At 46.7% G+C, this 13,605-nt stretch overlaps 1 protein-coding gene across 1 annotated transcript in view; it reads left to right on the forward strand.

Moving 5' to 3' along the window:
• TRIO (trio Rho guanine nucleotide exchange factor) overlaps positions 1-13,605 on the forward strand; it is a 3,834,156-nt gene that overhangs the window by 2,850,691 nt on the left and 969,860 nt on the right. The window contains exon 25 of the mRNA XM_069613780.1: positions 11,398-11,507. Coding sequence (XP_069469881.1) covers positions 11,398-11,507 — 110 coding nt within the window. The remainder of the gene's footprint in view (positions 1-11,397; positions 11,508-13,605) is intronic.

Raw genomic sequence — 13,605 nt, forward strand, 5'->3', positions numbered from 1 at the left:
GTCTATTAAGTGCAGGAGAGGGGACTGTAGGGTTACAGATACAGACCCCAAGTGCAGGGGGTGCCAAGAGGGAACCCCAGACTCTTGAGAAGAATGGTTATTCTCAATTTGGAAATTCCAAATGTAGGGATTGGAGCCAAAGGAGTATAAAGGCATGTCTCATTTTGTCAGTGGTTGCTGGTGATTATAGTTTGTTGGATTGTCCTCTGATCCAGGATCTGGCCTCTGAGGAGGCAGTCTGCTTGACAAAACCCTAACGGTAGAGTGGATATTGCAGAAAAGTTTAAGAAATTGCACAGCAGAGGGGGCCGTCCATGGGTGATGAACCGGGAAGGTGAGTTTTGCTGTGCGTTTGCAGGTTTGGAGGACGCCCAGCTTCTTCTGGAGCTTGTCTGGTAAGGGGAGATAAAACCAGGACACTTGCCTGGGACCCCCTGCATGCACACCCATGCATTCTTGAAATGTCTCTCACACAAAGGAATTGCATCCACTGTGAGGGTTCAGAAATGTGAGGCGGACAACTTTTGGATGATTTTTCAAAATATGCCATTTATATTAAATTTTGTATTTCATCAAATGCCACACTATGAGGATTTCCATGCCTACCAAAACTAAAGGAGAAACACTACCAAAAGATATCTGGCCTCCAGACTTGAGCATAAAATACACAAGAAAATATATATATTTCTGAGGCTTGTGGAATCTGCTTAGATCACATGCTGTGCATAGGCCGACATCTAGTGGGAGCTGCGGAGTATTACAGTTTGTTTTTCGAAACTCGAAAATGGGCGTCGACACAGGGCGTGCCAGTAATACTATCCCTAGTGTGACGTCCACTGTACCCAAGATCCCTCACGCGTCTAGGATCCTCAGATTGGTTTTTTCCGCCATACTGGTCGGAAGCATTTTGCGGAGTCCCCTGGCCTTAGCCATACTTTTGCTAAAAAATTTAAGATAATAATCTATTGACATCCTTCCCCACCCCAATGTCGAACTTCGACACTCGACGCCGGCTGGAGAAGAAATCGACCGTCGGCTGCTGCACGACGGATTTGGGCCTCGGAAGGCCGCTGGCCTCGGCCCGGGCCTCGGAAGGCCTCTGGCCTCGGTCCTGCAAGTAGGGAGAGTGGGGGGTGGTACATGCTCTACACTCTTGGTATATAGGTACACCTTATACATTTCCTACACTTAACAGCCCGCTGCCTCAAGGTGCGTATGGAGGGTACCCCTTTTCAATTCTGCCCCAAGTGCAATTGCAAATACCCTTGGGTCGACAGGCACGCCACGTGCAATCTCTGCTTGCCGAGGGACCACCCCGAAGCGAACTGCAGAGCGTGTAGTAGGTTTAAACCTAAGACACTTACGGACCGTTCGAAGCGTTGGGCCACCACGCCAGGCAGGCGGCCATGGCAGCGGAGGGCGCCTTCAGCGACGGCAGCGACGCAGGGCGGCTATGGGGAAGACCCCCGGCGACACAAGCGCTTCACATACTACACACACTAAACACACTAAGTCCAACCGAGACTCGACAACGTCGAGTTCTCGGAAAGAGGCACAAACAGAAGGGTCCGATTCGGTGTCCTCTGGGCGCTCTCGATCAAGATCGCCGCATGACTCCAGGCAATCATCCACACTTGCCAAGAGTGCCTCACTCCTTAGGCTAACAGAAGTTCGATCGTCGGAAGACGAAGACGACTTCCGCCCCCAGGCCGCGCTCCAGGAGTCGGAGCCCGCAGCTAAAACCAGTGAGGCCCCACGCTCGAAGGACAGGGACACCATCCCCGATCCTCGACACCAGGCGTCGAAAACCTCCGGAGCCACTAAAGGACAGGGAAAACATTTTTCCACTCACGGGGAGGGGGGAAAACAGCAGAAGAAACAACCTTTGCACTCTTCCACACCTGTGAAACACACCACTCCCCCTAAACAGACAGACAAAACCAGGTCTGCTGATATGGCTAAAACCAGCAAGGCTACTCAAGATAAATCCCATAGACTTGCTGAGAGAGTCATCCCCAGTTCCAAAAAATGGTCCAGTGAAGACATAGATAGGGTCATGTCAAGAATGTCTTCTTTGGCAGATTTTTATGATAAAAATCCAGAACATTTCCTCTCGTATGATCCACAGGGGGCGACACCCTCAGGCTCTACTGATCCTATCATCCCGAGTAAAAAGCCCCGGTTTGAAACTCCGATGAGGTCAGAACCCTTCGAGGTACAACCATACGCAAGACCATAATCACTGTATCAAGGAGAGGCTTTCTTTTGTGAGGACCAAGAATTTGGTATGATAGAAGAGCAAACCGGGACGGGCTACTATGGGGATGATGAGGACCAGGAAGAGGAAGAGGAGGACCCGGAAACATACAGAGTAGATTCCCCGGTAGAGAATGAAGCCCCGGTTACCGACTCCCCGGTCGATAACCAACCCCTCCTAAACGAGGTTCTCGCATGCGCAGCAGAACATTTCCACATTGACACCCACGGTGTCCAGGAGGAAAGGGACTTCGCAGAAGAGTTAGTGGGAGAAAGGAGGCCTGTTGCCCAGACCATCCCTATTCTTAAGTCCATTCAGCGGAGAATAGACCCGTCCCTGGTGAACCCGAACCTCACCAGAGCAGTCAATCCCAGGGTTGAAAAACTTTTCAGGGCGGCCCAGTCTGACCCTCTCTATATAAGAGGACAGCTGAAGCCAGACTCCCTAGTTGTCACCAACACTCGTAAGAGGGCTGGAACACCCTTGTCATCGTCCGAAGCTCCTCCTGACAAGGAGAGCAAAAAACTATACGGTTTCGGCAGGAAAGTAGCCTCAACGTCTGCCTATCAAGCAAGGATTGCAAACTCCACCACCCTGTTGGCCAGCTACAACTGCCATCAGTGGGAAGAAGTCGCGGCACTCATAGCCTCTGCTCCTGAACCTTTAAAGGGCCAGTTAGCTCAATATTCCGCAGAAGGTAGAGCTGTGTCTGGTTGCATTTTGAAAGCACCACGGACAACGCAGGCAGATTGATAGCAGAAGGCACTATTATCAAGAGACATGCGTGGTTACAGCAGTCTGGTTTTAAGGCAGAAACCCAGGCATCATTGTTGGACAAACCGGTGGAAACCGATCTGTTTGGTAAGGCGCTCGAAGACGCACTGAAGAATGCCAAGGACGAATACGAAACACTCAAGTCCCTTGGCCAGTTAACCAATAAACCCCCTAACCAGAGAGGGAATAGTAATTTTCGTCGCCCACGCGGCCAAAATTCCCAGAGAGGATCTACCTATTCCCAAGGGCAGGGTACACAGTGGAACAACAACCAACAGTCTACCCAGGGTTACGGCAGGGGTAATAGGAGAGGTCGCGGTAGAGGCAGAGGCAGCCCCAACAAGGGAGGCGGCACGCCTCCACCAAAGCAGTGACGTTCAGTTCAGGGTCCCTTCTCACGCAACCCCAGTAGGGGGACGCATTTCCAACTTCACCCAGGCTTGGGAAGGGATCACATCAGACAGATGGGTCTGTCAACAGTATCCACAGGATATTGTATAGAACTACTGCAGCGTCCCCGGATCCATCCTCCACGACAAAGAGTACACTCTTTAGAACATCAGAAGATTCTCCTCGAGGAGATCGCCATTCTGCTAGAAAAGGACGCGATAGAACTCGTCCCGGGACACCAGGTAAACAAGGGTATTTATTCAACTTACTTCCTTGTGCCAAAGAAAGATTTGACAATGCGCCCAGTATTGGATTTACGGCCTGTCAACAAGTATGTCAAGCCCCAAAAATTTTGTTATGACCACGCTACAAGAGGTAATCCCCCTCCTAAAAAAGGGGGAATACATGGCAACCTTGGATATGAAGGATGCTTATTTTCATATTTCCATGTTCTCAGCGCACAGAAAGTATTTGCGGTTCAAGGTGGACAGTCGACACTACCAATTCAAGGTACTGCCCTTCGAGATAGCTTCAGCACCAAGGGTATTCACCAAGGTACTGGCGGTGGCGGCTGCACACCTACGCAGGGAGGCAATCCCAGTGTACCCTTATCTGGACGACTGGCTCATAACGGGGGAAACCCCAGGAATTTGCAGGACAAACATTCAAAGGACGATCAACCTCCTCCATGAGTTAGGCTTCTCAATCAACGAGAAGAAGTCAAGCCTGGTGCCAAGCACCTCCAAACAATTCCTAGGAGCAATCCTAGATACTCAAGAGGGGTTGACCTTTCCTTCAGAGGAAAGAATTCGGAATATACTACTGCAAATTCCGCATTATCAATCCGGTCAACAAATAACGGTACGCAAAGCAATGCGTTTACTGGGCATGATGGCGTCATGTATTTACCTGGTCCCCCACGCGTGCCTGCGCATGCGTCCCCTGCAGGAATGGTTGGCGAAACAGTGGTCTCAGGCAAGTGGTCAGTGCGACGATCTAGTGGTCGTTTCGCCAACACTGGTACAAAGCCTTCACTGGTGGACAAGAGAGAATCTCGCACAGGGGAAACCCTTTTACGATCCCTAAGTACAGGCAATAGTCACTACAGATGCATGCCTGACGGGGTGGGGAGCTCACCATCTCCACCACACAGCAAAGGGTCTCTGGTCTCACTCAGTGGCCAAGAACCACATCAACCTGCTAGAGCTTCTGGCAGTATTCAGAGCGCTTCAGGTGTTCGAGCCCCACCTACTAAACCTGTCAGTGCAAATCCGGACGGACAGCACGACAGCCATGTTCTACCTGAACAAGCAAGGAGGGACTCGCTCGCCAAATCTGTCCAAGCTTGCCCAGAAAATCTGGATATGGGCACTCAGACGGAACATCTTCCTGTCATCACAACATGTTCCAGGGGAGCTCAATTCCCTAGCGGATGCTCTGAGCAGAGACTCCCTCCCAGAGGAACACGAATGGGTTCTACACAGAGAGGTCGTAGAAGATATCTTCTCTCAGTGGGGTTTCCCCACTATAGACTTATTCGCCACAAGCGAAAACGGACAATGCCCAGGATTTGCATCCAGGTTCCCCCAACCAGTCTCCCAGGGGAACGCCCTGTGGATGAACTGGTCAGGGATGTTTGCGTACGCTTTTCCACCAACTCCTCTCCAGGAAAGTGGTGAACAAGATGAACAGAGAGTCGATGACGCTCGTCCTAGTTGCTCCCATGTGGGCAAGACAACCGTGGTTCCCACACCTACGCAGGATGGCGGTGTGCGAGCCCATCAAACTTCCAACCTGGTACAACCTACTGTCCCAGCACCAAGGTCAAACAGTGCACCAGCAACCCAACTCAATGAACCTGGCAGCATGGCTCCTGAGGTCATAGAGTTTGGACATCTCAATTTGCCACAGAGGTGTATGGACATCCTAAAGGAATCTAGGAAACCAAACACAAGGCACTGTTACTTTGACAAGTGGAAGAGGTTCGTTATCTGGTGCCAGAGTAGACAAATCAACCCTGTTGATTGCACTCCTTCCACTATTGTTACATACATGCTCCACCTGCTAGATGCAGGATTGGTTTTTAACTCACTGAAAGTACACCTGTCAGCCCTGTCGGCTTACACCACTTCCCATAGGAAGGTTTCTTGTGGAAAGTACCAGTAGTTAAAGCCTTCATGGAAGGAGTAAAGAGACTTCACCCTCCTATTTCAAACCCACCACCAGGGTGGGACCTTAATGTGGTGCTAGCCAAGCTCATGGGCCCCCCTTTCGAACCCATGCATAAAAGCAGTCTCAAACACCTGACTTATAAAACGGCCTTCTTAGTAGCTATTACTTCTATAAGAAGGGTCAGTGAAATTCAGGCTCTGTCAGTGCAGGATCCCTTCTTTACTGTCCATAAAGACAAACTGGTTTTACGCACACACCCTAGGTTCTCCCTAAATTTATATCAAAATTCCATGTAAACCAGTCCATCGAGTTTCCGGCTTTCTTCCAGAACCCGCAAAGCTCGGCTGAGGTGAAACTACACACCCTAGGTGTGCGTAGGGCGGTCCTCTACTATGTAAATAAAACCAGACCGCTAAGAAAAACAGATCAACTGTTTGTCTCCGTAGCTACAGGCAGAGAGGGGGATCGCGTCTCTAAAGGTGCCATCTCGAAGTGTATTATTAACTGTATCCAGCTGTGTTACTCACTCTCTGAAAGAACTCTGCCTTTCACGCCAAGAGCCCACTCTACTAGAGGCATTGGGGCCACTCTGGCTTTCATTGCAAATGTACCCCTTGACACCATTTGCAAAGCAGCTACTTGGAGCTCTATTCACACTTTTACTCAGCATTACTGCATTGACACCCATTCCAAGGCAGATACACAAGTGGGACAACCGGTTCTAAGACACTTATTTGCTCATGACCCTTCTCACATCCCACCTCCTTCTTCAGGTACTGCTCGCTAATCTATGCACAGCATGTGATCTAAGCAGATTCCACAAGCCTCAGAAGGGATACATTACTCACCGTAATCATATTTCTGATGCTTGTATCTGCTTAGATTCACATGCGACCCACCCTTCTTCCCCTCTGAGAGAAGGCGCATGATTGCTTGTAGTCTTACCTTTCTGTCTATCTGCTTGGATTATCTGTACTCTCGCTACTCCTCAAGCTACCTCATATCATAAAAAATACAATCTGAGGATCCTAGACGCGTGAGGGATCTTGGTTGCAGTGGACGTCACACTAGGAATAGTATTACTGGCACGCCCTGTGTCGACGCCCATTTTCGAGTTTCGAAAAACAAACTGTAATACTCTGCAGCTTCCACTAGATGTCGGCCTATGCACAGCATGTGAATCTAAGCAGATACAAGCATCAGAAATACGATTACGGTGAGTAATGTATCATATATATATATATGTCAATTCACAACAAACATCAACAATTGTGTTTCTCATATATTCACAGTCTATCTTTATAACCTGGGCGAGCGAGCTCCCCTTCCCCAGTTTTCAAGTTAGGATCAGTTCCAACGTTCAACACAAAGAAACAAGGAAATCCGGGTTTGCAACAAAGTTCCAATTCAATTTTGGACCCCTTCACTTTGTCAAAAGGAAGTTCCGTTAAACAATGTTCAACCAACAGAAAGATTTCTTCTTCTTTGAACAATGATTTTCACTTCATCAAATAGCATCAATGATGTTCCAGGTCAAGATGCTTTGCCACAACTTATAAATATCAAAGAAGAAATACAATTCTTTGTCAGATTTAAAGAAAACCCAGCTTCTGGCAAGGTAAAAGAAACAGTCCATAAGGACTCCTTATTCCTCTTAACCTGGCTTTGTTGCTACTGCTTGTTTCAACGGATAAACAAAAGCCCCTTCTCTACCATCGTCATAGGAATTGATCATACCTAGTTGTGTGTTATAAATAGTACTTGCTTTGCACAAAATCAGTTATTACTGTTACACAACTCAATGGTTCTCATTTTAGTCAAAGCAAAAAATAGGAGACTGAGCAGGGCCTTCAGGAATTTTTACCGTGGACCAAAGCTTGCACACAGATCACTGTAGTAAACCTAATCACTGTGAGTTATGGTTTATAATTGAGACCTGGGAAAGGTCTCTGAGTGCCCTATCGTGATCATAGGAGATGTGTAGGAACATAGAGAAGGTTGTCCTCTACTAATTCAATATAATAAATTAAGAAACAACAGGTTCATTGACTCTTATTCAAGCTACCAGGAGAATGTCTCCTTTCTCCCGGTGGATCAGTCCAGTCTTAAGCTGACTTAACAGCAGTCTCTCACAATAGGGTCTGATTTACCAAACATACTGAGACCAGGAGAATGACTCCCTTCTCCTGGTCTTCCTGGAAGAGCTTTGGAGATAGTTCTTTGTACAAGTCTCTTCACTTCCTCCCACAGATTTGCAAAACACAGTTAAGGCTTTATCAATTATTCTTATTGCTGGCACTTTATCAGCATTGTTTACCAAATATGCTTAGACCAGGATAATTACTCTTTTCCCCTGATCTATCTGAAAGTGTTTTGGAGACTGTCCCTCGATAGACTTTTGCACAAGTCTCTTTACTTCCTCCTAAGGATTTGTGAACATTGGTGTTAGGGCTGTATCCACTCTTCTTACTATTGCTGATGCTTTTTCTTCTATCTGGACTATTGGAGAGATTACTCCCTGACAGTTCTTAGTCCTTTTGGTATCTTTCACATATGTTGGGTTTCCCACTGTGATGAGGTATTTCACTCCAGAGGCACTCTTGAGATTTATGGTTTCTCGCATCGCCACTGTGATGCGGGAGTTCACTCCCAAGGACTACTTGACTTTGTTCTCTTGTTATCACTACTGTGTTGAGGGAGATCACTTCTGAGGAATACTTGACTCTTTGGGCTCCCTGGACCCCACCCAGCTTTCCTGCAACTTCAGTTACGTGTATCTTCACTGGGGTGTGCTACCGGTTCTTCCCAGGGTCTCAGGTCGCTATTGGTTCTGCACATGCTCAGTGCATCTTCCTGCTTTCCTCCTCTCTGGTCTTTGTGGCTCTGCGGAGATGTTGCTGCGGCAGTCTCCACGTATTTTATGGACCACACGTTCCACCGTGCAGAGGCTATACCACTGTTGGATTCTTCCTGCTTCTGCAGCGAGCCGGGTTCCCTCCGGCTCACGTAATTCCTTTTGGCCTGTTCTTTAGAGACCAACTATTTCTCAATACTTTGGTCAGCGCAGGTTCGAGTTTTCCTTGATCAGCTGGACGGAAACCAGCTTCCCTCGCTGCTATTCCTGATCCTGAACACCCTTAGTCCTTCCTCTTTCTTAATACTGCTGGGCCCGCCCCAGCGTAGCTTCAATGTTGTCACAGCCTTTGAAGTTATCTTCATGCCGCCTAGTGGCTACCTCGTCACAGTTCTTGGATAATACTTTCTACTATTGTTCTGTATGGTTCTTCTTCGTCTCAGTCCTATCTGGTTTTGCAGATTAAATAGTAAAGACTTCACAATAACACACAGTAGTAGTTTCAGAATGAGAGGTAGAAGTCCACAGGGCCATAGCTGCTGGGAACAAGGGTTTAGGGAGGTCTTTTACAGGACAGGAGTCCTTACCCCATGAGGAGTGTCTCTCCCTATGAGGTCCACCCGCTTTGTTACACCCCTAGGGGGAATATAGGGTAGCAGCCTCACCTCCTTAGCCTCATAGGAAAGGGCTCCCTGTTAGGCAGAAACCTGTGCAGTTCCCTTAGGGACCACTGCAAAAAGTTTAATATAGAGTATACACATTAGGTACAAAGAGACAGTAGCACAAGCAAACACTGACCAGAGCTTTGGTATAAAAGTATATAATTATTTATTTAAAAACACACTTGTAAAAATACACTGGCACTAATATGTCAAGCAAGTTCAAACACAGTGACTAGAAATATATAAACCGCCCTAATTAATTATTTGACAAGTCTAGGTTAGTACACCACTTATTTAGCAAAACAGGGGTGAGCGCGTAACCATAGATGGCACTCCAATAATGATTTAAAAAGGGAGAGAAAAGGCAGAAATAGGAAAACGCACAATACTAACACTTTTAAAGAACCACAGCAAGTCAAGAAAGGCAGGGTCTACTGTAGAGCAAAATGTTCACAGGCCAGGCCCACTCTTGGAGAGAGCAAGGTGGAATGTGCGCAAGATCACACAGTTGAAGTACACTTTAAAAGTCTTTGCAGATAGTTCAAAACGGAGTTGGATCAGTTCAGAAAAGTTAGTTAACAGGTCCGAGGTCACCCCAGGATAGAGTCAAGGATTTACGGGACACCTTGAACAGTCTGTTGCAAGGGAGACCAGGCGGGACACAGTACCTGAAATGGTGAGAAAGCTCCAGCGGGGGCAGTTGTTCCTGGCAGCGGGTGCAAGTCGGTGTTTCGTCCAGGGGAAGAGAAGATCTCGACGTGGAGGAAAGCTGGAGGTCGTTGCACTGCCAGGGAAGAAACCAGCCGCAGAGTTTCCCGGTTAAAAGGTACTACACTTTTATTCGCGGTAGTGGTGAAGCATGGCTATCCGGCCACCGGGGTGCTTGGCACGGGCGATTCAACCATGAGACGATCCAGGAAGGCGAAAAAAGGCGAATTGGTTAACCCCACAAGCTCAAAGGAAGAAGACTCTCCAGGAAGAAGATCTTCTTTGTCGTTGGGAAGTGGTGAGTTCGGTTCAGCAGGGCTCCACCGGTGGTGTCGTCGTTGCAGGTCGGCTCAGCTTCTCCCTCTTTGGATTTTTTCTGTCTTGTGGCGACTTCTGAAGTTCCAGTCCCCAAAGCCCTGCTTTTATGCAGAAAACCCCCATTCATCAGTCCTAGCTGTCACTCAAACATGCTAAGTGGTGAGCCGGGCGGCTCACCACTGGGCCAATCACACAAAAGTGTGACTTGAGTTGGCGAGGCAACTCAGTCCAGGGTGCCTATTCCCCCCTCCCACACATCCTGTAGACCCAGACAGAGTAGCACCACTTTTGAAAGGCTTCTGTGCAGAAGCCTGCCAAAAGTGGAACAAAGGGCTCGACTTGGGTTGGAGTTACAGAGGTGAACACAAACGCCATTTTAAAACCGAGTCCTGGCAAAAAGACCCAACCGGGGAATAAATATTAAATAACCCAGCGGTATCTTTAACATTGCACCAAAAAAGTGGTGTGTTTAAAATGAATGGGAAAATCCCATAGGAAATATTCCGGTGGAACATTTTGCGTGGTAACCACTGCCACCAGCCAGAAACTCGACAAGGGGGGGGACTGGACAGTGCCCCCTTGAAAAACAGACCCAGGGCTAATCGAATTACCCCTACCAGTACTTCCACAATATGATGGTTTGTACTGGTTCTGTTCACAGTTTAAGACTAGTAAAGTCAATGGTGACATTACATGCCCTGTGAGACAGTAGTCAGTCCCAGGGTATGGAGTCTATACTGGGGGGTCACTATCACACCCCTGTGTTACTGCACTGAGGGTGCTGTGTAACACACTTACCAAAAACACATGAAGCCCTATGGAGTAAAATACCCCATAGCCCATAAAAAACATTACAAAGTCAAAGGACATTCTCAAATCATGCCTAAGAGTGGGAGAAAAAAGAGTCTCACACTTAGCAGGAGAAAAAATTAAACCCCAAAAATCCAGCAAAGCTACTGGGGGACTCACTAGGTTTGGGAAATTAGCCTACACAGAGAATTCTCCCTCCCTAACACTCCCCTGTGGGGAGAAGTGATGAGAGCCTGTGAATCGTCACACCCCGCCTGAAATGGGTTTTCAAGATGTGTGGGATTACACAACTCGCGCTCAACTCAGAGTACATTTAGCATCTTCAGCATACATGCTACATGTTTATTTAAAACCCCTAGAATGTCCCCTCAAAGCATTATTATGGAATTAATGCAGTTTTCTGCTTTTTATTCCATTTTCCACACTTGTAATTTTGTTTTCTCCCTTCTCAGACGTATCTGTGGGAAATGACAAGCGGTGTTGAAGAAATCCCCCCTGGTATTGTAAACAAAGAACACATTATCTTCGGAAACATGCAAGAACTGTTTGAATTTCATCACAAGTGAGTATGTAGGATTATGTATCGCTTTAGCCATTTTAATTTTACTCAAAGCATACATTCCCGTTAATCTAGATTACACACGTGCACAGCTCGCAGTCATTCTCACCTTAAAATGTGTATGTACACGTCCGTGGACACTAGTAAGTAACTGCATTTTATCTTTCATTTTTTTATTGGGGGTTGATATAGTGAATGGGTAGTCCCAGGGATGCTTGACGTAGCACATAGAGATGAGTCAAATCCAAAGATATTCCTCTAACATATGTATATATGAATGTTTGTATTGGTCCAGACATCACTATTGATTGGGGACAGGGGTAATAACCAGAACTCATTTGTGTGAGACAGGATGATACATGAATTTGAGCACTCATGTTCGTTTTCCTCCTTTTGTTCCCCTTTTGAGGTCACATATCCCTGAATGTGTCTACTGCAAGTATCTAAAAATAAGAATGTATGCAGAGTATCGATGGAACACTCAGGTGCAGATCACTTCAGGTTGACAATTAGTGAAAGCAGGAGTTTGTTGTGGTAATGTCCTGGAGGATACTTACACTTAATATTTCTAGTAACTAATGGATCCACAGTTGGGGATTTCATTTGCATGCAAGTATTCATCTGCATTAATGAATTGGTAGAGCTGAGCTCAGATCAAATATTGACATAAAAGAAAATGTCGACACAGCACCTTTGGGAATCATCCCAGAAAAGCCATCACAGAACAATGCCATGGATCTTCACTGATAGATCTAGGAAATGCCAATCAGGGCTGCCACCATTCCTCCTCTCGTGTGGCACCATCTAACACATTTCTATCTCTTGAAAACATCCAAACTAGAATGTCTGCTAAAAGTATACAATGTGCTGTGGAGAAAAAGCACACGCTATCGTTTTGGTGAAGTTGCAAAGACAATCTATAGATCACGATCCTGTGACCAAAACTGAAACCTGAAGAAGACACTATAGCGATCACCCCTGAGTCGGAGGGCGCACATGGCCAGCAACTGCCTGCCAGTCCAAGCCTAGGCTGGCCCATGCGGAGCCATGTATGCAACCCTCGACGAGGGAGTGATGGCTAAGCCCAGGTCCAAATAGTAAAAAAAAAAACACATTTCAGGAATTGGGCTGCGCATATTGCATGATGCCAATCTCCTGAGCGGAAAACAAAAATAAAGATGGCTGCCACCCCAGGGAACTGTTCTGCCTATTCAAAGAAGGGGGACCAGGTGCTGTGGAACCCGCACATTTTTCCCAGGCGAGCTGCTGGGATTTTCTCTGCTGCTCCTGTGTCCCAGAATTTCACCAACTGCATGGTGGTCATAGGTCCCTCGAAGCAGAAAAGGCTTTTCTAAAACCCTTCAATACAATTAAAGTTTTAATATTTATCAGGGCATCCGTTTATTCTTCATTACTGGCCTATTCATACACATCTCCATCGTTCTGTTGTTCGAAGTTGAACAGCTTGCTTTCTACCGTTAATGGGGGTCTGGTGTTATAAATACTCACTCTCTTCATAAGTATGGAATCTACAACAGCAAGTAATTCGTCTGGCTAAAGTAACAGAAAGAACGGTTCGATATGACGGCTGTGATTAAAGTTTTATTTATTATACTTTCTATAACTAAACATATGACATTAGAAGGAGTGCACATTGGGGCATACCGGTGAGCAACATGGTATGATTATTTTTTCTCATCAAACACGGTTTCTAGAATATGCTATTTTTTCTTTACATCTGTAATTTGTTTGGACCCAAGATTAAACCTCCAAGAGATTTTCTCATAATTCAAACTTGCCTAGAGTGCTGCAATGGCCAGAAGACATTGTTTGTCTTGGTGCTACTTTTAAGCATGAATTGTATATTCATGGAAGGTGCTCCACTAACCCACACAGAACTATAATTCACCTGTAATATTTTAGTCCCTTGAATAGAAGTCCAACTTGCGCACTCCTCCCACCAGATCCTATACTCCACCAAAAATGCCGGACCTGGCTCTAATTATCTGTTACATTTTAGCTGAGGCAGTTTGAGGGGCCATTTCGAGTCTGTTCCTAGTTCCATCAAAACATCCAGGGTTATACCAAAGGCACTGAGCAA

This window comes from Ambystoma mexicanum, chromosome 5p, assembly GCF_040938575.1.
Source record: "Ambystoma mexicanum isolate Mex_15411 chromosome 5p, UKY_AmexF1_1, whole genome shotgun sequence".
Classification (NCBI taxonomy): Eukaryota; Metazoa; Chordata; class Amphibia; order Caudata; family Ambystomatidae; genus Ambystoma; species Ambystoma mexicanum.